The sequence below is a fragment of the Pseudophryne corroboree genome, chromosome 5 (assembly GCF_028390025.1).
Source record: "Pseudophryne corroboree isolate aPseCor3 chromosome 5, aPseCor3.hap2, whole genome shotgun sequence".
NCBI lineage: Eukaryota > Metazoa > Chordata > Amphibia > Anura > Myobatrachidae > Pseudophryne > Pseudophryne corroboree.
In genome coordinates this window covers 128,158,892-128,183,449 of record NC_086448.1, presented here as the reverse complement: position 1 = coordinate 128,183,449, position 24,558 = coordinate 128,158,892, and the positions used below count along the sequence as shown (strand labels likewise).

The following is a 24,558-nucleotide window of genomic DNA, read 5'->3' as shown; positions in this document are numbered from 1 at the left end:
ATCAAGAGGAGAGGTAGTGGAGTAGGAGGATGAAAAGTATTGATACTTCATCTTCACTTGTGGGATCAAATGAAGAGAAAGTGCCAGAGGGTTCAGGTAGGGAATTGAGCAGGTCACTGGCTGAGTTAGAGCATACCATTTCATCTCGGATTTTATCAATCTTATCCTTGAAGTAGCAAGCAAGTTCTTGTGCACGGATAGTAGCTAGTGAGGGAGGGTAATAAAAAATGTATTAAAAAGTAGCTTGGGGTTGGTGGCATGAGAAGAGATGAGAGATTAGAAATAATAGGATTTTAATTACCTACCGGTAAATCCTTTTCTCGTAGTCCGTAGAGGATACTGGGATCCACATTAGTACCATGGGGTATAGACGGGTCCACTAGGAGCCATGGGCACTTTAAGAATTTGATAGTGTAGGCTGGCTCCTCCCTCTATGCCCCTCCTACCAGACTCAGTCTAGGAAACTGTACCCGAGGAGACGGACATACTTTGAGAGAAGGATAGAAAAGATAGTGGTGAGATTCCGAACCAGCACACACAAACTAGAGGAAAGCCGAGCTAAACAAACTTTAAACCAGGAACAGCAACAGCTGAACCAACAATACTTAACCAAGTAACAGTGCAGAAATAAACGAAGCACTGGGCTTCCTCTACGGACTACGAGAAAAGGATTTACCGGTAGGTAATTAAAATCCAATTTTTTTTATTTTTTACTGCAGGTAGGCAGGTCCATTTAGTACCATGGGGATGTACAAAAGCTCCCAAACTGGGTGGGAGAGTGCTGAGGTTCCTGCAGAACTGATTTACCAAACTGAAGGTCCTCAGAGGCCAAAGTATGGAACTTGTAGAACTTAGCAAACGTGTTCGAACCTGACCAAGTAGCTGCTCGGCAGAGCTGTAAAGCCGAGACACCCTGGGCAGCCACCCAGGAAGAACCCACCGATCTTGTAGAGTGGGCCTGTACAGATCTTGGAACCGGCAGGCCTGGCGTAGAATAAGCATGCTGGATAGTAAGCCTGATCCAGCGAGCAGTAGACTGCTTTGAAGCAGGACACCCAATCTTATTGGGATCATAGAGAACAAACAGCGAGTCAGATTTTCTGTGACGAGCTGTCTCCCTCACATAGATCTTCAAAGCCTTTACAACAGGGGTGGGGAATCTTTTTTCTACCAAGGGCCATTTGAACATTTATAAAATCCTTCGGGGGCCATACAAAAATTATCAACTTAAAAATTAGCCTGCCCCTGGATGTAGTTAAGCCCCCAGTCACTTGTCATGCCCGTTAGATATGACCCCAGTCACTTGTTATGCCCCCTAGTAGCGATGCCCACACACACACACACACACACACACACACACACACACACACACACACACACACATTAAAAGAAAAATACTCACCAGCCCCACTCCTGCTTCCGGACTGTTACCCTCCACTGCACAGCACACGCACACTGCAGAGCCAGAAGCCGGAGCTCGCTCCTCAGAACTATGGGAGAGATGTCATGACATCTCTCCCATAGCACCGCACAACTGCACACACACTGCCAGAGCCGGAAGCCGGAGTTCAGGAGTGAGCTCCTGCATCCGGCTGTTGCCGAGGGGAAGAAGCCGGGCATCTGCTAGTAACAAAATCTCAGCGGGCGCCCTGCATCTCCCTTGGTTAGCTGAGCCTGGCCAGGCTGGATCAAGTGGCTCTGCGGGCCTTATACGGCCCGCGGGCCTGAGGTTCCCCACCCCTGCTTTACAACATACAAGGACTTTGAAGTAGCAGAGGTGTCGGTAACCACCAGAACAACAATAGGTTGGTTAATATGAAACGCAGACACCACCTTAGGAAGAAATTGCTGACGAGTTCTAAGTTCAGCTCTATCTTCATGAAAAATCAAATAGGGGCTCTTGTGAGACAGCGCCCCCAGCTCCGACACCCATCTTGCTGAAGCCAAGGCCATCAGTGTGACAGTCTTCCACATAAGAAACTTTACCTCAATGTCCTGTAAAGGCTCAAACCATTCCGATTGCAGGAACTGCAACCCCATGTTGAGATCCCAACGTGCTGTAGAAGGCACAAAGGGCGATTGGATGTGCAGAACCCCCTTCAAAAATGTCTGAACCTCAGGGAGAGAAGCCAATTGTTTCTGGAAGAAAATGGATAAGGCCGAAATCTGGACTTTTATGGAGCCAAACTTAGGCCCACATCCACGCCTGCCTGCAGAAAAAGGAGAAAACGTCCCCGTTGAAATTCCACCGCAGGAAATTTCCTGTTCTCACACCAAGAGACATATTTTTTCCAAATACGGTGGTAATGTTTAGACGTTACCCCCTTTCTGGCTTGGATCAAGGTTGGAATAACCCTATCCGGGATCCCTTTCTGAGCTAGGATTTCACGCTCATCCTCCATGGGTCCTCTAGGAGCATCTCCAGTAGATCTGCGTACCAGGCCCTTCTTTGCTTTTGGCGACAGATGGATCCTCTGGTGCATGTGAAGATGCAATCCAGACCACTTGTCCAACAGATCCAGCTGGAAGGGCCTTGCGTACCGCAGTGCCTCATAAGAGGCTACCATCTTCCCCAGGAGGCAAATGCATAGATGCACCGATATCCGGGTTGGTTTTAGAACATCACGTACCATCGACTGGATTACCAATGCCTTGTCTAAAGGAAGGAATACCTTATGTGCCTCCGTATCCAGTATCATCCCCAAGAACAGAGCCTCCGTGTTGGTTCCAGATGAGATTTTGGTAGGTTCAAAATCCACCCATGATCCTGGAGTAGTCAGGTTGAGAGGGCAATGTTGTCCAACAACCTCTCCCTGGATGGTGCTTTTATCAACAGATCGTCTAGGTACGGTATTATATTCACTCCTTGTTTGCGGAGGAGAAACATCATCTCTGCCATTACCTTGGAAAACACCCTCGGTGCTATAGAGAGGCCAAATGGCAGGGCCTGGAACTGGTAGTGACAGTCCTGTAATGCAAACCTTAGATAAGCCTGATGAGATGGCCAAATTGGAATATGAAGGTACGCATCCTTGATATCCAGAGACACTAAGAATTTCCCCTCTTCCAAACCTGAGATCACTGCTCTCAGAGACTCCATCTTGAACTTGAACATCCGTAAGTACAGGTTCAATGACTTGAGGTTTAAAATGGGACTTACCGAACCATCCAGTTTCGGTACCACAAACAGGTTGGAATAATAACCCTGGTTTTGCAGATGAAGTGGAACTGGAACAATGACATGAGTCTGTGCCAGTTTTTGAATTGCTTCCTGTAAAGTCATGCTTGCTTTTTGTGAATCTGGTAAGCCTGATTTGAAGAATCCGTGAGGTGGGAGTTCCTGAAACTCCAGTCTGTAGCCTTGGGCGATAAGATATTTGACCCGGGAATCCTGGCATGATTTTGGCCATATGTGACTGAAATATCGTAATCGGGCTCCCACCTGCCTGTCTTCCAGGCAGTGCGGTCCACCGTCATGCTGAAGGCTGAGGAAGCAGAACCGGGGTTCTGTTCCAGTGAACCTGCAGTTGCTGGTTTTCTGGGTTTACCTCTATTGCCTTTGAAGGTCGCAGAAAACCTTTGGTTTTATTTTTAAATTTTGCTGTCCAAAAAGGACTGCAGCATTGGAGCAGAGTAGGTTTTCCTTGCTGGGGGGCTGTGGAAGGAAGGTATGTAGACTTACCCGCCGTAGCCTTGGAAATCCACGTATCCAGTTCAGCTCCAAACAGGGCCTCACCTGTAAATGGTAGGTTTACCATGCCTTTTCTGGAATCCGCATCCGCAGTCCACTGGCATAGCCATAGGCCCCTGTGCGCTGACACTGCCATGGCTGTGGTGCATGCATTGAGCAAACCTATTTCTTTTATGGCCTCTACCATAAAATTTGCAGAGTCCTGTATATGCTGTAGGAGTAAAACTATCTCCCCCCTGGATAAGGAATCTAACTCGTCAAGTAAATTACCTGACCATTTAGCAATGACCCTAGTGATCCATGCACAAGCAATAGTGGGTCTCTGGGCCACCACAGCAGCAGTGTACAGGGATTTGAGAGTGGTCTCAATTTTGCGGTCAGCTGTGTCCTTTAAGGAGGCTGCCCCAGGGACAGGTAGGACTATCTTATGTGAAAACCTAGATACTGATGCGTCAACAATTCGCATTATTTTTATCTTCCTTTAGAAAAAGGGAAGGATGTGAATAATCTATTAGGTATCTGAAACTTTTTATCAGGCTTAACCCAGGTTTCTTCAAACAGAGAATTCAACTCTTATGATGCAGGAAAAGTAGCAGAGGATTTATTTTTTTACATTAAAATAAGCCTCCTCATCCTCCTCTTTCACCTTATCAGAAATTTGCAGATGGTCTCTAATAGCTTATATTAAAGCCTGTACCCCCTTCGACAGAGCTGCCCCCCCCCCCCCCCACACACACACACACTGAGTCCACCTCATCCTTCCCTGCGTTTGATACGTCATCATCAGTGTCAGCAGTCTGCAGGATCTGGGCCAGTGTACGCTTTTGTGGACAAATGGTAGTGGTCTGAGACGCTGGTATGGGAACTGAATCTCTATTCATCAGGTCATCCACAGTCTTAAGTATTGCGTCTCTTTCTCATTCTGAGATTATTTATTAGAAATATGCGAGATCATCCCTTTTAGAGAATCCAACCATGCTGGTTCGGATCCACTAGCCTGAGAATGTGTACTATCCTGAGTACATTGTAGTGATCCCCCTGGGGAAGAAAAACACTCTGCCTTGCATGAAACACACTCCTTAGACATTGTAATGTGAAAGTACACACACAGCAGAAAAGGTTAAGCACAGTTAACCCACACAGAGCCCTTCAAGGAGACAGAGTATGATGGAGCCAGCCACACAGCGCCCTTCTTGCTAAAGCTTAAGTCTAGCTGGATTGCAGACTAAGTACTCTTAATAAGGTATCAGTACTCTTATACTGCTATGACCCCATGGTACCGCTGAGGTAATCTGGGGTCCTTGTGGAGAAGCTGCGTTTCTCTTCCAGTCTGTTCAATGAGAGCTGCAGAGGGAAAATGGCGATGGTGAGCCGCTGGATCCGCTCATAGTGAAGCCCCGCCCCCTTAATGGCTCGCGGTCTTCCCGTTTTTTTATACTGGCTGAAGTTATATGGTTTGCTTTACAGAGGGTTAGAACCCCTGTAAGCTGTACTGCCAGTGCGGGTATTGTTAGTTGTGGAACACACATACACAGAAGCCTGGAGCCGCAGCCTGCCTGTCAGCGCTGCGCTCCTACCCTAATGCCGCCATTTCAGCCGGCGACCCGCTAACCGGGATGCCGGCTTCCTACTCACCGCTCTTCTTACTTCTGACTCTGTAAGGGGTGGCGGCTTGCCGTGGGTCTGTACGCTCGCCGTGATGGGGCTTGCAAATGGTTTCCTTAGGAGCTCAGTGTCCTGTTAGCGGGGAACGGGACCATTAAACCTCCCAAGCCCCACGAAGCAGGCAGTCTGGTGCCAACCAGACCTGCCTGAAAACAACAAACAGAAAAATAAATGCAGAAAACCCTTCAGGAGCTTCCCCAAGCGTGACTGGCTACTCCAGGCACATTTTCTAAACTGGGTCTAGTAGGAGGGGCATAGAGGGAGGAGCCGGCCCACACTATCAAATTCTTAAAGTGCCCATGGCTCCTAGTGGACCCGTCTATACCCCATGGTACTAATGTGGACCCCAGTATCCTCTAGGACATAAGAGAAATGTTTGTTTGGTAGTGTCCAGTGGTAGGTGGTCTTATATGTGAGAAAGTCACTTGGATTCTGAGATTTACGCCACTGACGTTCTACTTTACGTGACAGTTTTTGTAGGTGTCTTGTTGATTTAGAGTGCCACAGTTGGCATCTGAGCCTACGTGGGGTGTGATGGCTAGCTGGAGCCACTTCATCAAGGGCACGCTCTAGAGTCAGGTGCTGGTGGGATACAGCAGTCTCAGGTGTGGTAAATGTAGAAATTGGTGAGAGCAGTTGTTGCAGTGAAGTCGAAAGTTGTTGAATATTTATATTGTTAATTTCTTTTTCATCCACTAGGGGTCACTGGAGTACTCTAGGGATATGGACGGTTCCACAGGAACTAGGCACTGAATAGTTAAACTTTGACTATACCTCCCCTCCATATTCCAGAGTACCTCAGTGTTTTTTCGGTGCTCACCGAGACTAGGCTTGTGGAAGTTGATCCACAATGACTGAATTTTTTGATTATTTTTTTTTTGGAATCCCTTTCCCCCTTCCAAGAAGACGAGGGTCTGGGATAGGAAAGCTGCTGAAGCAGCTGTGGGTGTCGGACCTCTCTAGAAGTGCTCCCTCACTACCACGTGCAGGTCACCTGCAGTAAAAGGCTGACAGTGCTTACAGAGAAGCCCCGTCATTGCCCTCACCACAGGGTCCAGGTATGTTGAACGGGGCGGTCAGCGTGCTGTGTGGGATACTGTGTGTGTGTGTGTGTGGCCACCGGCCGCTGCCTTCAGCCGCCTGCTGCCGCTTCCAGGGCCGCTGTTTATGCTGTGTCCCCCGCCGCTCTGAGCTGCGCCGGCCACGTTGATTTATGCATAGGCCGCTCCACGGCTCTATGCAGCGCGCTCCCCGGCCCTCGATGCCACTTCTAGCTCCCTCTCCACCATAGCCCGGCTCCGTGTATAGAGAACGATACACGGAGCACGGGGGGGGGGGGGGGGCACACAAATGTGAGTAACTTTGATGCCACAGTGATGTTCCCTGCACACAGAAATGTCAGGGTCACTGGATAAAATCTCATGATTCAACTCTTGTTGATAAAAGAAGTATGTTTACTAGAATACAGCAGCGCTGCATATGTATTACAATAGGCTATTAAGTCTTTGTTAAACAGGATACATGTTGCTCATATATGTGCAGGTTTGAATGCAACATAGTAGGTTTAATAAATCTGCTTACATAATTATAAGTCTGCATATTTAACCATTTTTCCTGTTGTTTTTCCAGAATTTCCTGTATTACATCTCTCCTCCATTGAAGGCGCAGGGGTGTTAAGGGGAATTTGGAACCAGGCATATTGCTGACGTGTACTGCACTTGGCCAGATATATATTTGTAAAGACACCTTAGTGCTATTTACTGAGTCGCGCAAGTTGTATTTTGTATTGTCTGTCGGTATAATGAGTAAGACACCAGCAAAGACTATTATTCTTATCATAACTGTTTATAATGATATTATCCCAAAGACTGCAAATCTGAATCATGGCTGTGGTCAGCCAAATACTGGCTTTGTTCACTGTTGTAAAGTAAGATGTGTTATACAATTGGTCAGCACATGGTGATTATAAAACAGTATCTGTGGAGCACTGCAAGCATTGTGAGTTCAGGCTCACCTGCAGCAGCTTTGCTTAATTCACTTAGCCACACCACAATTGGATACGCCCGATCTCATCTGATCTTGGAAGCTGAGCAGTGTTGGGCCTGGTTAGCCACCTGGGAATACAAGGTGCTGTAGGTATTTTTAAATCTACAGCCACACCACACTGGATTCGGGACCCATTAACTAAGCTGCGGTTAAGCAGCAGACTTCTCAGGTTTTTAAGCCTGTGAGTGGTCACATTTAGTTTCAGACTTCTAAGAATTATTATACTTCTGAATCAGGATATATCTGGATATATGTATATGGGTATATAATATATATGTGTATGTGTGTATGTATGCATATATGACATATATATATATTTATAAGGTCTGAGTATGTGTGAATATACATGGTTGTATGTGTGTGTATATATATATATATATATATATATATATATATATATATAATATGCTGACATTAAAAATCTATTTTGGCAAGACTACAGTGGCGCAATTGGTCAGCACACAGTGCTTATTAAACAGTATCTGTTGAGCACTGCAAACATTGTGAGTTCATGCCTCACCTCCCCAGATCCCCAGTGGCCTAATGTATAGGACACTGCCCTCCTAAACCAGGGATTGTGGGTTCAGGTACCATCTGGATTGCAAGTCACTACAGCAACCATTTCATCACCAGAGTTGATGTTTAAACAGCAGCTTTTGCTTATTATTTTTACAGGTGGCTCTGTAGCCAAGTGGTTAGGCTTCCCGCCCACAGTGAACATTGTGATTGCATGGACACTGGTTCAGATCCTGGTTTAACAGGTGTAATATATATATATATATATATATATATATATATATAATAAAATAAGAAATAAAAACATGGTAGGACACCATTTTTTACGTTACTTCCTGGGTCTTTGCTGGAGGTTGCTGCCCTACAACACTCAGCCTCTGGGGGAGCGGGGGGTTGTTAGGAATTTCATTTATTAATTGTTTTTGACAGCATGTCTCTACAGGAAGATTCACTATTGCTGGAAACCACATGCACGGTAATGCAGGTTTATACACACACGTTACTTCCGTGGTGTACTTACTGGTCGGGGTACATGATCACTAAGTCTAATGCATAATCAAACAAGCACCTTCGCTGCAGAGTCGGTCACACAGTGTGTCGGACAAATTCGACTGCGCAGACAGACCCTTACCGGTCCTCTTTGGGGGGAATGCGGGCGCATGTACTGCCTGAGAGGGAAAAATTTACTGTTTCAGCTAGATTGTTGCGGTCGATTCGCCGCCAGCCCTCATAGCACCAGGCCAGTACGTCAGGTTCTCAGCGAAGGCTGAACAATTTCCAATGAGAGACAATTGCAATTATTGGGCGGTTAACTACCTATCGGAGTGTACCCTACACAGCAGTAGGACTGTTGCTTCGCCCTGCTTTGGTAAGGGTTTGAGGTAACAAGGCTGTAGTGGCAGGGTGCTCCAGCTCAGGTTTGCCCTAAATAAAGACCACCTTACACTTCTTGCTGCCTACAGCTTCTGTGAAGTTGGCAGTTGGTTCTTGCGTCTCAGCTTCGCTAGTGGCGCACAACGTCCACTTTGGCTACGTTCCAAATGAGAATAGATCGCAGACCGAGTGGGGGTGGAAATCTGATTTCCTACCATAGTCTACGCGAATTCCTGAATGATTCCGTCTCAACGATTTCAATTCCTAGGTATGATTCTCGATACGGTAAATCAAAGAATTTACCTACCCGAACAGAAGTACAGGTCATTCATCATCTGGTATAATTAGTGCTCAAGCCTTGCACAGTCTCGGTTCATTTGTACATTCGCCTATTAGACACAATGGTGGCGGCTTTTGAAGCGCTTCAGTTCGGAAGACTTCACTCACGTCCTTTTTAACTGGATGTGCTCGCAATGGTTGGCTGTGGCCTAACGAGTACAGTGTCTGCCTGCAATGCATGCCAAAAACAATGGTTGGGCTCGCTTCTGCAGATTCACCGCAGAGTGAGGTGGTCTCCAAGGGCCAGGGTGTCTCTACTCTGGTGGCTCAAAGTACAGAATCTAACCGCAGGGAAACGGTTCGGCGCCTGGAATTGGATAATTCTCACGGCGTACGCGAGTCTCAGAGGTTGGGGAGCTGTAGTTCACAATTTTCAGCTCCAGGGTCTCTGGGCGGATCACGAAAGATTGCTGTCTATAAATGTCCTGGAACTCTGGGCAATTTACAATGCGCTACGACAAGCAGTGCACATGCTGCAGGCTCAGGCTGTTCAGGTGCAGTCAGACAATGCGACGGTGGTCGCATACATCAACAAACAAGGAGGAACGAAAAGCCGCATGGCAATGCGGGAAGTAGCTTGAGTCCTCAATTGGGCCGAGGTGATTTTGTCGGCAGTATTCATTCCGGGAGTGGACAACTGGGAGGCGGATTATCTCAGCTGCCAGGATTTTTATCCAGGATGTGCATTAAATCCAGAAGTGTTTCACATGCTGGTCCAGAAGTAGGGTTACCCGCAAGTGGACCTGATGGCATCTCGCCACAATTATCAAACGCCCCAGTACGTGTCCAGAACGAGAGATCCAAAGGCAGTGGCGGTGGATGCTCTCACAATCAAGTGGCCATACAGTCTCGTGTATCTGTTTCCACCGTTTTTCACTGCTCCCTCTGTTGCTAAAACGGATCAAAAGAGAGTCCGTCACAGTCATACTAGTGGCGCCTCATTGGCCTCGGAGAGCTTGGTTTTCGGATCTCCGCGGTCTACTCGCGGACGTTCCTTGGCTGCTCCCACTGCGTCCGGACCTGTTACAACAGGGTCCGTTCTTTTTCTCCGATTTAGCGCGGCTGCGTTTGACGGAGTGGCTGTTGAGACAGCCCTCTTAAAAAGAGATGGCATTCCAGAATAGGTTATACCAACCATGTTACGAGCTAGGAAGCCGGTTACGGCAGCTCATTATTACAGAATTTGGCGTGCCTATATAGGTTGGTGTGAAGTTCGGAAGTTTCCGACATCATCTTTCAAGTTATCCCGTCTTTTGTTATGTCTACAGATGGGGTTAGATGGAGGTCAGCGTTTATCCACACTAAAGGTGCAGATATCTGCGTCGTCAATTTATTTTCAAAGAAGATTGGCTCTATTGCCGTCGGTACACACCTTTATGCAGGGTGTCCTCAAAGTACAGCCTCCATTTCACTCCACTTACTGCGCCATGGGACTTGAATCTGGGTTTAGATTTCTTATAGTCTTTTTGTTTCGAACCCTTACAACAAGTGGATATTAAGTTTCTCACTTGGGAAACAATTTCTCTCCTAGCCTTAGCTTCGGCAGGGCGGGTTTCAGTTTTGGGTGCCTTGTCATGCAAGCCACCGTATTGAGTGTTTCATAATGACAGAACGGAATTTTAGACGAATCCCGCTTTCCTGCCAAAAGTAGGGTCCTCTTTTCACATCAATCATCCAATAGTAGTTCCTGTGTTAACAGGAGATTCTGGAATTTTGGTTGTGGTACGCACATTACGAGTTTATGTATTCCGAACGTCTACAGTTCCTAAGACGGATACGTTGTTATTCTCTATGATGCGGCCAAGATGGGTTGGCCACCTTCTAAGCAGACCTTATCCAGATGGATAAAACTGACCATACGTCAGGCTTACCTTCATGTTAGGTTACAGCCGCCTACATCAGTAACAGCTCATTCCACACGTTCTCCGGGAATGTCATGGGCAGCTGGTCGTGGAGTTCTACGACACAGCTTTGCAGTGCGGCTACATGGTCTTCAGTGCACATGTTTGTGCGCTTTTACAGGTTTGATACTTTTGCGGCATCAGCATCTAGCTTTGGCCGTCTAGTGTTACAGGTGCCAAACAGCTCTCCCGCCCAGGGGGGAAACTTTGGTACGTCCCTAGTGTACTCCAGTGACCCCTAGTGGATGAAAAAGAAAATAGGATTTTGGTACTTACCAGGTAAATCCTTTTCTTTGAATCCATAGGGGGCACTGGACGCCCACCCAGAGCAGTTGTTTACCTGGTTGTGGTAAGTGCAGGGAATTTTATGGTAACACATTCTTACCGACTGTTTCAAATTAGAAATTCTATCGGGTTGGTGTCAACTGTTAGTTGTCAGTTTAGTTTGTGTCAACTTTATTGTTGTCCGTTTTTGGTTATATGTATTTCTCCATTGTCAACCTCTATAGCTCCAGTTCGGCTCAGTAAAAAAACACTGAGGTACTCTGGAATATGGAGGGGAGGTATAGTCAAAGTTTAACTATTCAGTGCCTAGTTCCTGTGGAACCGTCCATATCCCTAGAGTACTCCAGTGCCCCCTATGGATTCAAAGAAAAGGATTTACCTGGTAAGTACCAAAATCCTATTATTTCTGCAGGTTAGAGGATGCTTGCTTGGTTTTAGTGTCATAGAGTTTAGAGTAATGGAAGAGATTAAGAAGGTGATCAGAGAGAAGGCAAGGAGTGTTAATGAATTCATAAACTGAGCAGAGCCTGGCGAATACAAGATCAAGGCAGTGGCCCTCCTGATGAGTAGAGGAGTCAGACCATTGGGTGAGGCCAAGAGGAGGTTAGAGAGAGGAGTTTGGAGGCATGAGGAGATTGTGGACTGTCAACAGCTATATTGAAATCTCCCATAATGATGGTGGATATGTTAAAGGATAAGAAGTGTGGGAGCCAGGCAGAAAAATCTTCTAGAAACTGTTGTTTGGGTTGCCCAGGAGTGCAATAGATAACTGCAACATGCAGAAAGAAGGGGGTGAAAATCCTGATAGATTGAACTTCAAATGATGCGAGTGGTGGAACCTGAGGTAGAACTGTGTATGTGAAAGATTGGGACAGTAATATTCCAACTCCACCACCTTTACTATTGCCAGGCCTGGAGGTGTGTGTGAAGTGGAGACCACCATGTGACAGTGCTGCAGGGTAAGCTGTGTCTGATTGTGTGAGCCATGTTTCTGTTATAGCTAGCAGATTGAAGTTGTTAGATATGAAGATGATGATAGATGTTAATTTGTTACAAACAGCGTGCATTCAATAAGGCAAATTTTAGTGACTTGGAGGGGGGATGGGAGACGTGATATTTATGAGGTTAGATGGATTTCTATGTTGTTTTGAAACAGCTGAGTATGAGTGGGACAGGTGGTTGGGGCCTGGATTTGGTGATATGTCACCAGCTAATAAAAGCAGAAGAGTGAGATAAATATTGTTGGATGTTTGTGAGTGTTTATTATGGTGGCCGATTGTGGATGTCAGAGTATTGTAGAGAAGTAAGTATAAAGCTCATGAGTGTTTAGAAGAGGGGAGTGGATAATAGAAACTGTAAAGTGCACAGAGGGGTGAGTGTAGAATGTGTTAAATTTGGTGAGAATTCCATGAACTGAAATAAGAAACAGTAGTTTGGTGAACATGATGTGATAGTTTGTGAGTTAATTTTAGGTTAAATGGTGTAGGAATAATTTGTTTAAAGTTACCTTTCCTTGATGGTGCTCAATGTCTGTTCAACTGTTTTTTTTTTTAACTGTTCAGATAGCACACTTTGTTAATTCCATGCTAGAGAACCCCCATGCTAGCTGCCCCCTTGACTGACTCTAAAGAAATACTATGTCTGATTAAGATACAGGCCTACCTCTGAACATTTGGTCACCTGATTGAAATGCTGGGTGGGTAAACAGGCAATAGCCTACTCTAAAACTAATCCACAATACATTCCATCATATACATAGGTAATGACAAGAAACACATATCGCATACATTCAAACAGGTGAGAAGCCTAAGACTTGATGTAGTTTGCAAGTAGCATGTGGGTTACTCTGAGAGGTAGTGCAATAGAAATGATTTCACATACATTCAAACAGATGAGAAGCAGAAGACTTGATGTAGTTTGCAAGCAGCATGTGGGTTACTCTGAGACTTTAGTGCAATAGAAATTATTTTACATACCTGAAAGATGAGAAGAAATAGACAGATGATTAGTCCAGTTTTAAGCAGAATAAAACTGTTTTTTTTTAACTGTTCAGATAGCACACTTCGATAATCCACACTTTGTTAATTCCACAATAGCTGAACCCCCATGCTAGCTGCCCCCTTGACTGAATATACTAAAGTGCAGTCTAAAAAAACTGTTCCTATATTACCACGTACAATTGGAGCAATCCACAAAGACGTTACTAGTTTGGGAGAGAAGCATAAATTTAAATAATAGGTCAACTTCTCTATCACAGCCACAGTATCCGGTATTAACAACAGACTAATTAGGTGATGGCACATCTGTCACAACATGTAGCACAAGAATGGTGGATACCTATGAGAAATTTATCTCATTGAACCAGCAAGAGATGGCAAGCAATAAGTTATTTCCAAGATCATCTGAAAGGAGCTCACCTAAAAGTATTTGTAGACAATGTGGCAGTAGAAACGTATTTAAATTGTCAAGGCGGAACCAAAAGTCAGACTCTCACGGGCGAAGAAACTTATGGTCTAAGAAGTGAAGCACCTGGGTTCTCTTTCAGCACTCCATGTGTCAGGCAAAGAAAATGTTATAGCAGGCTTTCTCAGCCAAAAGCATACAGTCCCAGGAGTATGGGAGCTGAATACAGATATTACAGGCCGTAATGAAGAGTGTTGGTTGCACAGAAATAGACCTGATGGCAAAATACTTGAATGCAGACACTATCTCACTAAGATGATCTTTTCATCTGGGTGTTCCCACCGTTCCCTGTGATAAATGGCATGTTGAAGAAAATCAGGGAAGAACAGGTAGAGGTTATAGTATTATACTGCCCTACTGGCCGAGTTGAGCATGCTTCTCAACCACTATGGGAATAAAAGAACCTTGCATGTTACCAGTCAGGGCTACTGTTTCATCTGAATGCAGCAGGTGGAGGTTTGAGCAGAAAGTGCTAAAAAAAAAAAAAACCGGGTACTGTTACAGGCAAGAGAAGAGAATCTCTTCACAAGCAAATGATAGAATCTGGAAAAACTATTATTTTGTGAACGTGAGCTAAGTTTACCCTATGATAGCAGTGGCCTCGTATGCCCTGCAGTTCTTGCATGATGGCATTATGAAACCACTAGCCTCATTGACAATAAAGGTACAGATATCCACTCTAATACCACTTTCACATGGAGCCGAGAACCCGAGTTATTGCTGGGGCAAGTCAGTGCGACCAGGGTCCAGGTTGTGAAACTGTCGACCCAGTTGTGCAGCTTGGGTACGCTACCATAATCGTAACCAGGGTTACTTCCGGGTTCGACTTGGGTCATCTGCAGTGTGAAAGGTAGAACCAGGTCAATGATAGACCCGGGTTATGCCTAAAAGGCTGCTGGATGTCATCTCCAAGCGTACTGTGTGAGCGGCGATGATCCGGATCCCAGCGGCAGTGTGAAAGAGGTAATTATATCTAAAACCCCAGCCCTGACTTGTGTTCATTATCCCATGTGTGTGAGGGGTGTAAGTCAGTGACGTGCGGTGAGGTCAGGGGCTGGGGAGGCACTGCAACTAACCCCCCACCCCCACCCCGCACAAAAAAAAAAATGCAGTCCCCCCCCCCCCCACCGCTAAAACCAGCACCAGGCAGAACCAGCTGGGGGGGGGGGGGGGTAATGCCATAGCAGGGGAGACACTCAGTGTGGGGTCCCCCTGCCATTATACACCCCCCAGCCAGTCAGCCCAGTGTTGGCATTCCTCGGAAAGTGGGGCCCCCAAAAAATGAAAATGGGGTCCCCCCTCCCGAGCAACAACCAGCACTGGGCTGATAGCCCAGTGCTATGCCCTGCACCCCTGGTGGCGGTGGGTGCGGGGTTCATTGTATGCTCTGTTCTTTACAGGTGGCCTACAGGTCCCAGCAAGCCTGCCCCAGCATGCTGGCACTTGGAGAACCACAAGTGCCAGCATGCCCGGACATAAATGGCCTTCTGGCACCTGCAGTCCACCTGTAAAGAATAGTAATATTGTTCTTTACAGGTGACCTACAGGTCCCAGCAAGCCTGCCCCAGCATGCTGGCACTTGGAGAACCACAAGTGCCAGCATGCCCGGACATAAAGGGCCTGCTGGCACCCATAGTCCACCTGTAAAGAAAATATTAAAAATAAAACACAACACATACTTTAAAAAAAAAACTTTATTAAACAGGGTCTTCACCTGGGGGCGGCGGCCTTTAAGCTCTTTTGCGTGGCCGCCGCCTTTCCCAGGGCTTCTGGCGTCTTCACCTGGGGGGGCGCCACCTCCCCAGGGCTTCTGGTGTCTTCCTCCGGTGTCTTCACCTGGGAGGCGGTGGCCTGTAAGCTCTTTTGCATGGCCGCCGCCTTCCCAGGACTTCCAGCATCTTCACCTGGTGGGCGGCGGCTGCTAAGCTCTTTTGCATAGCCGCCGCCCATCCAGGACTTCCAGCATCTTCACCTGGTGGGCGGCGGCTGCTAAGCTCTTTTGCATAGCCGCCGCCCATCCAGGACTTCCGGCGTCTTCGGTCTTCAGGAGCTCTTCTCAGCTCCTCCTCCGCCGTCTGACTGACAGCCGCTGCCTCGCGCTGACTTATATAAGTCAGCGGAGGGGGCGGGGCGATGACGCCGCTACCGTCGTCCGCATCACCGCCGCCAGCACCTCCGCCATCCGGCCCGCCGCATCCCGCACCTCCGCCGCCACCGAGGCCCACACAATGATTGACAGCGGATCCAGTGACGGATCCGCTGGCCAATCACTGTGGCCTCACTGACAGGAGACGTGCTTTCATAGGTTGAAAGCATGTCCCTGTAGGAAAGCGGCACCTCTAATGGTGCCGCTTTCCCATACAATTTCAATGGGCTTTTCCTGCCCATTGTTAGGCCCCGCCCCCCGCTCCCATATCTTTTATCAGTCGGTACGGGAGGCACCACGATCGGTGCCTCCCAAACTGATTTAATCATGAGTAAAATAATAAAGAAGATACTTATGTGTCATAAGTATCTTCTTTGTATTATTTTACTCATTAATGACAGGGGAGGCACTTCTGGATAGGGAGCTAGCAGTGAAAGACCTAATTAAGAGATTCTGTAAGACACTAAAGATAAATATTTAAGGCAGTTAAATAAATGACACTTGTGTAAGCACATCCTTTGAAGTCTTGACTGGTTATTAGACCTTCCTGTATTCTGCGCGGGTACATCCCAGGGTAATGGCTAGGCTACAATGGAGGAGTGAAGAAGGAAACAGAAGACTATATACTCACTGATAATTCCGATCCTTCTAAATGCTCACGCGATCTGGCGTGCCAAGGGGGTCTTTTTAGCGTCACTGCAGCAAAGATGTGTGAGGACATATCTGTAAGCAAAAGCAAATGTGAGGGGGCAGAGATAGACAATATAATACTTCATGGTGTTGGAAGTTGTTATAATCATCACTCGAGAGCAAAGAAACATAAGTGTGTCACATGGTGTGCTGCAGGAACTAGGGGGAATGATACACTATATAATGCAGCTTAATCACTTTATTGCCAACCTTAGCCTCTTAATTTTAATACTTAACTTTTATTGGTATGTAAAAAGTGTCAGCTGAGCACGTTAATTTGAGGAAACGTTTAAAAAGATAGTGTGTATAAAAAATAAAATTAGGTATTTTAAAAACAAGCTCACAATCACTGTCCCTAACAACTTCCTAATATATCATATACTGAATAAGGGCAATCTTACATGCAACCTGCCTGGCATTGGTACCTTTCAGGGGCAAGGCAAGAGAGAGGCGAGGACCTTTGTGGTGCCTCCGTTCAGGGCGTCCCTATCTCTCACTGCCTTTTCATGCTTTTTGCTAACAGTCTACTGCACATGTGCCATTCTCTATAGGGCACATATCTCCAGAAACATGGCGCTGTGTTCTCAGTCATTCCGGCTGCGCCAATGGGGAGGCGAGTATGCGTGCAGGGTATGTGGTGTGGGCCAGTCTAGTTCCAGTTTGGAAGTCAGAGATACTGTCTGGTCACAGGAGATCCTTGGTGACACATCATCTACTAGTGGGGTCAGCATGTGATTAGAGCACATCTGCAATGCTGCAGTTGGCCACCCAATGTCCTTTCAGCCCAACACCTTTTTAAATATGCATTTTACTGCCAGGGGTGGGGCCTATTGATACAACTAGTCTGACCCCGCCCACATAACTGCCCACCTGCATCTCCTCTCCAGGCGTCTCCTGGAGAGGAAACTTCAAATCTAGGCAAGTATGATATACAAGTAGGATCAGGTTATATTATTACAGTATATGAGCTTTTGAAAACATTATTGGTGTCTAGCTATAGCTGGGTACACACACTATACAATTATCTGTCAGATGGTCAATCCAATCTGGCTGGTTGGAATGAAAATCTGGTAATGACAATAGACCATTTGCTCTAAAACACTGGAAAATAAAAAAAAATAGTAATTCAGGCAAATTGGATGTTTTTTTTTTACTGTTTTCCAGTGTTTGGGAGCAAATAGTTGATTGTCATTTGCTCCCATGCATTACCAAACTCAGGGGGTAATTCCAAGTTGATCGCAGCAGGACATTTTTTAGCAGTTGGGCAAAACCATGTGCACTGCAGGGGGAACAGATATAACATGTGCAGAGAGAGTTAGATTTGGTTGGGTTGTTTTGTTTCTGTGCAGGGTAAATAGTGGCTGCTTTATTTTTACACTGCAATTTAGATTGCAGATTGAACACACCACACCCAAATCTATCTCTCTCTGCACATGTTATATCTGCCTCCCCTGCAGTGCACATGGTTTTGCCCAACTGCTAACAAAGTTCCTGCTGCGATCAACTCAGAATTACCTCCTCAGTCCTCAAGACCCCAAACAGCAGACGTTTTCCAGGTCACCTAGCAAGAGCACAGGTGCGCAGGTGCACTCATTAATCAATGACACATTGTAAAAGGTCCACAGGTGGAGCTAATTATTTCACTTGTGATTCGGTGAGGAGACCTGGAAAACATGAACTGTTTGGGGTCCTTAGGACAGAGTTTGAGAACTTATAGTATAGTGCAGAGGTTCCCAAACACAGTCCTGAAGGCACCCCAACTGTCCAGGTTGTAAAGATAACCATGGCTCAGCATAGATAGTTAAATCAAATTGATTGCGGTACTAATTAAGTCACCTAAGGCCATGCATGGATATACTTAAAACCTGGACTGTTAGGGTGCCTTGAAGACCGCATATGTGAACCTCTGCTATAGTGTGTACCTAGATCAGTGGTTTTCAAACTCTGTCCGCAGGACCCCAAACAGCTTACGTGTTCCAGGTCACCCAGCAGGTGCACAGGTATAGTCATTACTTACTGACACATTTTTACACATCCACAGGTGAAGCTCATTATTTTACTTACGATTCTGTGAGGAGACCTGGAAAACATGAACTGTTTGAGGTCCTGAGGACAGAGTTTGAGAACCTAGATTTATTGCAAACTCTTTTTTTTCCATCTATTCAAGACCTTATAAGAATAATAGTTTGGAGAAACTGTAATTCAAATTGGGTCACCACACTACTATACAGTATGTCTGCAAATAGAAAATGTTTTAGACTACTACAATTTTATTTTGAATAATATTGTCTTCTTTGAAGATTTTTTTTCTGTAATTTTTGTTTGTTTGTCACATTATGATGTACTTTATTTAATATATGCTTTTATATTTGCTGGCTGTGAATATACACATTTTTGCCATTGTTAACCCTACAAGGTGTAAAAAGGTTCTTTATATACAGTAGACCGCGAGTAACCTCAACCGCTGACCGCAAAGTTCCCACCATTGAATATAATGGAGCGGCATAGTGCTATGCGCCACCTGACAGCTCAGACGCGCACAGCCAATTAGGAGAGTGCCACGACGTGGCGCTCCCTGATTGGCTGAAGGGACCCTCTGTGACAGGAGTCACGGGGGGTCCCGGCATTCGGGGAAAGGGGTCCCATGTGTAAACATGGGACCCCTTTCAGTGCGTGGATCGGGTTTTGCGTTTTATTATTTTGCCAAGTACGTGGATTACAAACAAGAAGAGGACAGATCTACACTGGATTTTTGTGAGTATAATTTTATTTACAGGTACCCTGTGGATTCTACGTGGAGAAGTGGACCGACACTTCGTGTCAACATAGGTAAGTATGTGTGTGTCGGTGTGCATGTATGTAATAAAGTTTTACTATCACGGTGTGTGTGTACTGTTTTTATTTGGGTATTTTTTTTTTGCAGTAGAACTACAGGTACCAGCGGGCCCGTTTCCCCCCGGCATGCTGGTACTTGTGGTTCTCCAAGTACCAGCTTGCGGGGGAGGCTTGCTGGGACTTGTAGTTCTGCTACAAAAAAACAATATTCTTTATTTTGTCACTTGGCTATCAGCCTCCCATCCGCCGCCCTTGGATGGGGGGGGGGGGGACAGCCTCGGGCTTCACCCATGGCCCTTGGGTGGCTGGAGGGGGGGGACCCCTTGATTTAAGGGGTCCCCACTCCTCCAGGGTACCCCGGCCAGGGGTGACTAGTTGGGGATTTAATGCCACGGCCGCAGGGACCGGTATAAAAGTGTCCCCCGGCTGTGGCATTATCTCTCCAGCTAGTGGAGCCCGGTGCTGGTGTGAAAAATATGGGGGGACCCCTACATCTTTTGTCCCCCGTATTTTTTGCACCAGTACCGGATGCAGAGCCCGGTGCTGGTTGTTAAAATACGGGGGATCCCCTGTCAATTTTTCCCCCGTATTCTTACAACCAGGACCGGCTCAAAGAGCCCGAGGCTAGTTATGCTTAGGAGGGGGGACCCCACGCATTTTCTTTCAGGATTTTTAACCCATTCCCACCCTTCCCACTGAAAAACATGCTCTGATCTCTCCATATTATTTTAGTCAGTTAAAAAAAAAAAAAAAATATTTAAAAAAATATATTAAATAATACTTGTGGCTCCTAATAGACAAACCCAAGTAGATAATCCCTTCTAATATAAATAGATATGCTATTAGCAATAAAAAACAAACAAAAAAAAAACATGTTTTTAAATTTTTTTATTTGATCCCGCCAGCAAAATGAGGCAGACTGAAATTGACTAAATTACTGTCGAAAAGCACTGTTGTCGAATCGACATTCTTCAATTGAATATACTTTTGTCGAAAAAAACGCATTTTTACCATTGCAGACATGTCGAATTTGACAACTGTCAAATTGCAAAAAGTCGAATTTGAAACGGCCGTTTTTTTTTATCGAAAAGTACTGTATTGAATTGTCAAATCATTTTTTTGTGTCGAAAATGCCCCGTTTTTCGACATTTGCGGCAATTCGACCGCAATTGCATATGGCCCTAAAACTTTTGGCCTAGGGGTGCTGTGAAAAAAAATTCAGATACTCTAGGGCGCCGTGATTCAAAAAAGTTTGGGAACCACTGGGCTAAACTATTGTCATTTATTCCATTACTGATAAAGTGATTGTGGCAAATACTTATTAATCTGAAACCGAATTGGTCTCTCCATGTAATGTACTTTACAATGATATCATGTGCCAATATTAAACCATTATGTGCTATACGAGGGGTAGGCAACATACAGCATTTCAGCTGTTTGTGGAACTACACGACCCAGCATGCCCTGTCTCAGCAAAATTGTGGCAGGGCATGCTGGGACCTGTAGTTCCATAACAGCTGGCATGCCGCAGGTTGACTACATTTGTGCTATAATATGGGTAGGCAACATTTTTGTCTCTTGGTGTCAGACATTCAATATTACAAGGCCATCATTTTTCCAGAGTGCAGCCACCATTACCATATACACAAAAATGTACAATAGTGATAGAGGGATATTGAAATGTTACTGGTTTCTCTGTCCTTACTGTTTGAACCAAGTTTTCCCGGGTTTAGGTTTATAAATTGTATTCTAGAGACAGGTAATTCATGAGAATTTTGTACTGTCATTCAACTGAGCAGGGTTCAGGATTCATTCACCAGGGGCGCAGGCTCCGCAGTGTATGCAGGGTCACCCTTAGGTTCTCCAGTCTGGAGAACGTCTAGAGTGCAGAAAAGGCCTCCTATTGCCATGGATTGCCTACCCCTGGCCTGTGCTATACAATTGGTTGGGTTACTGTATTATGTAATTGTAGAACATTGGGGTCTATTTACTAAGCCTTGGATGGCGATAAAGAGGACGGAGATAAAGTACCAGCCAATCAGCTCCTAACTGCCATGTCACAGGCTGGGTTTGAAAAATGACAGTTAGGGGCTGATTAGATGTTACTTTATCTCCATCCAAGGCTTAGTAAATAGACCCCATTGTCTCCTAATGACACTATAACCTTGTAGTGCCACCTCCCTCTCCCACCCTCCAAGGATCCCCATCTTCTCTCAAAAGAGCAGAGGTCTCTTCTGGAGATGCATAAATGGGCCACTACCCACATTTTATTAAGGGTCCTGGGGACATCTTTTTAAGTTGCCCAGTTTTGTTGCATTTTATTTGTATTGTAGACAATTTCTACCTGTACTTCTTACAGAACATGCAGGGAAGACATTTGTTTATTTTCTATAATTCTTTTTCCCACTCAACTAACTTTTCATATTAGCAATACCGTCTTTGTCTTCTCAGTGCTCCAATGCCATACGTAAGGCCCAATGGCCCCTTTCCCTCCAGCTAGACAATGCTGTCAGGGGTTTGTAGGCTTTAGCACGCTCGGATAAGATAAAACAAAGATGATTGTAATCTTTTGAGGAGGAGGGCGAATAGAGGGCGAGGGATTTAATTAGACACGAGAAGAGAAATTGTCATTTTAGAGAAGAATGAAATTAATGGATGTTGCTGACATGGCTGAGGAATGGCATCTCCTGTGCCTCATTATATTGCAAGAATAATTAGACTGTAATTCATGTGGGGAAACGTTTACTGAATATTGTACATCTAGTCTATTACAAATTCTATATATAAATATATATTTATTTACATAGTAGTTCCCTCTTACTGGAATTTAAGCATATTTCTTGTGCTTAACTTTATCATAATTCCATGATCTTTGCTAAGATTTATATTTTTTAGTTCTCAGAGGACAATACCATAACAGATGCCAAAAGTTCAATCAGATCTGCATCAGCACATCTCGTAATACAGGCTTAGAATAACGTGCTCCCGTTTTGCTGCTAGCTATGCCTTGCCGCAGCCTTCTAGACTTGAAGCTTGTTTAAAACTGTAAATCATAACCTTACAGCCTCTGGGATTAACTGTGTTCCTGTGTTCTCTCTTTAATTAGCCAAACATCACATCAGATGAAGGACTTTGTTCAAGGGCAGGGCCGCTGCTGTCTGATCTCATCCACCAAGGTACATTTCACATCGTACAGAGGTTGTTCTCTTTATCTAACGTAAGGATGGAAGAGAATGGAGAAAGCATCAGTGCAGTAACTGCCAAGGATCCCGGCTTTCTCCCACTCATCCTTTACATTTCCATATCCGGATTTCATTCATTAGAGAAACACAGTAAGAACTGAAGTATGCTGGACTCTCCTCCTGGGTTCTGACCAGCAACAGCCACGTAGAGTGTATTGTACACGTTCATGACTAAATGTAACAAAACACAAGTCAAGAGAAAAGTTTTCTAACTTCTAATAAAAGCATTTTGGAGAATGTGTTCTGTAGAGCAATGCCATAGCTTTCATATAGACGTTTTACATTCCTGCACAGATGTACCACCGATTGCGTTGTTTTGCTTCTTGCAGTCAGTAGGTTGCGGTGACAGCAATGATGAGTCCAGAACATTTCATCTTGTTTCCATGTAACCGTTTCCATGTTATTACTGGTTGTAAATAGCCATTACAACATTCACAGCACACGCCCAGCCCAAGTTCTCTTACAATATGCACCACTCAAAACTAAAATGCCTTTACACGAAAAGGAATATTTTTTTTTTTAGTTAATTGCTTAATTCATTTAATGCTGATTCATTGTAAAATAAACAAAGTTGAAAATAGTAATTTTTATATATGGAAACAGTCCTGGTTTTTCAATTTTTTTACTACTGTGCTGTGAATATCTAGGCAGCTGTGGAGTAATATTTTTTTTATTCCTTATTACTATTGCAATATATTGCACGTCATGTGTATAAACTAGAAATTACACATACAAAAATCAAGGACAGGTCTAGACCTCTCTCAGACCCCAGATCTATGCACCTGATGTCATAGCTTATGATTGGTGAATCCTGATGTCCTACCGTCTGTGTTTATTAGGAAAACTTGTGCATTATAAGGAATCATGCACTTCCTGTGTCAGTTATAATGGGTATCAGAAGCATCCTCTATATGACTGCAGATCTGCCTTGTGATGAATAAGTGACAGCGCTATAATATATATATATCTATACCACCGGAGCATAGCATATATATATATATATATATATATATATATATATATATAGCAAACTAACAACCGGCACTCTCACTTCAGCTGCATCCTGCCACGGTGCACATTGGTACAGTGTATACAATCCTCCAGGCTATGGCACTCAGCGGACTCCTTCAGGAAATAAAACTCCAACAGCAATATGCTAGTGTGCAACGTTTTGGCTTTAATTAGCCGTTTTCAAGCAACATCATAAACAATGTGTGGTACAATAAGAGTTTAAATACCCTTACCTTCACATCTCGTGTCTGCAGCTCCCTCCCGCGATCCGCGTGCGTCACTTCCGGCTTCCGGGTGCAGCATCGTTGTCCCTCCGCACAGTACTCACTGTGCGTTGCCATAGCAACCCGCCGCTAACCATAGCTGTGCTCTCTCACCAGTGCTGGCATGTAGGGTTTCCCGTGCTTCCCCGGGGCCAGTATGTAAGACAGTCTGCTGGTAGCGCGGTCGGGATCACTGAAACACATCACATGAAAGAAAAAACACCATGTGAAAATACAAAACATTTAAAAACAATCAATAATATTGAAATTAAAAACAAAAGGTTACTCAGTCTCCAATTGTCACAAAACCTATAATAGATGATACTGTATAATCCCTAAAGGCAACATGAGATAACATTCTGATAAATGTAAACCATGAACTAGTTCTAGAAATAAACGTAAATTTAATTGATCGTTTAACCCTTTAGGTTTTACTGTTTCCAAGAGGTGAATCCACCTGGCCTCACATTGTAGGAGCTTCTTATGTCGGTCCCCCAATCTATTGTCATCAGGGATATGGTCTATAATCATATGTCTTAAATTGGCAATGTTGTGCCTGGCCTCTTTAAAATGTCTGGCAATCGGTTGTTCA

The 24,558-nt window shown here is 45.0% G+C and overlaps 1 protein-coding gene across 2 annotated transcripts in view; it reads left to right on the top strand.

Moving 5' to 3' along the window:
* GSDME (gasdermin E) overlaps window positions 1–22,942 on the top strand; it is a 297,722-nt gene extending 274,780 nt beyond the window's left edge. For both annotated transcript variants that reach the window (XM_063921700.1, XM_063921701.1), the window contains exon 11: window positions 22,557–22,942. In XM_063921700.1, the coding sequence (XP_063777770.1) occupies window positions 22,557–22,793 (237 nt within the window). In that variant the 3' untranslated portion in view covers window positions 22,794–22,942. The remainder of the gene's footprint in view (window positions 1–22,556) is intronic.
* Window positions 22,943–24,558: the final 1,616 nt, after the last annotated feature.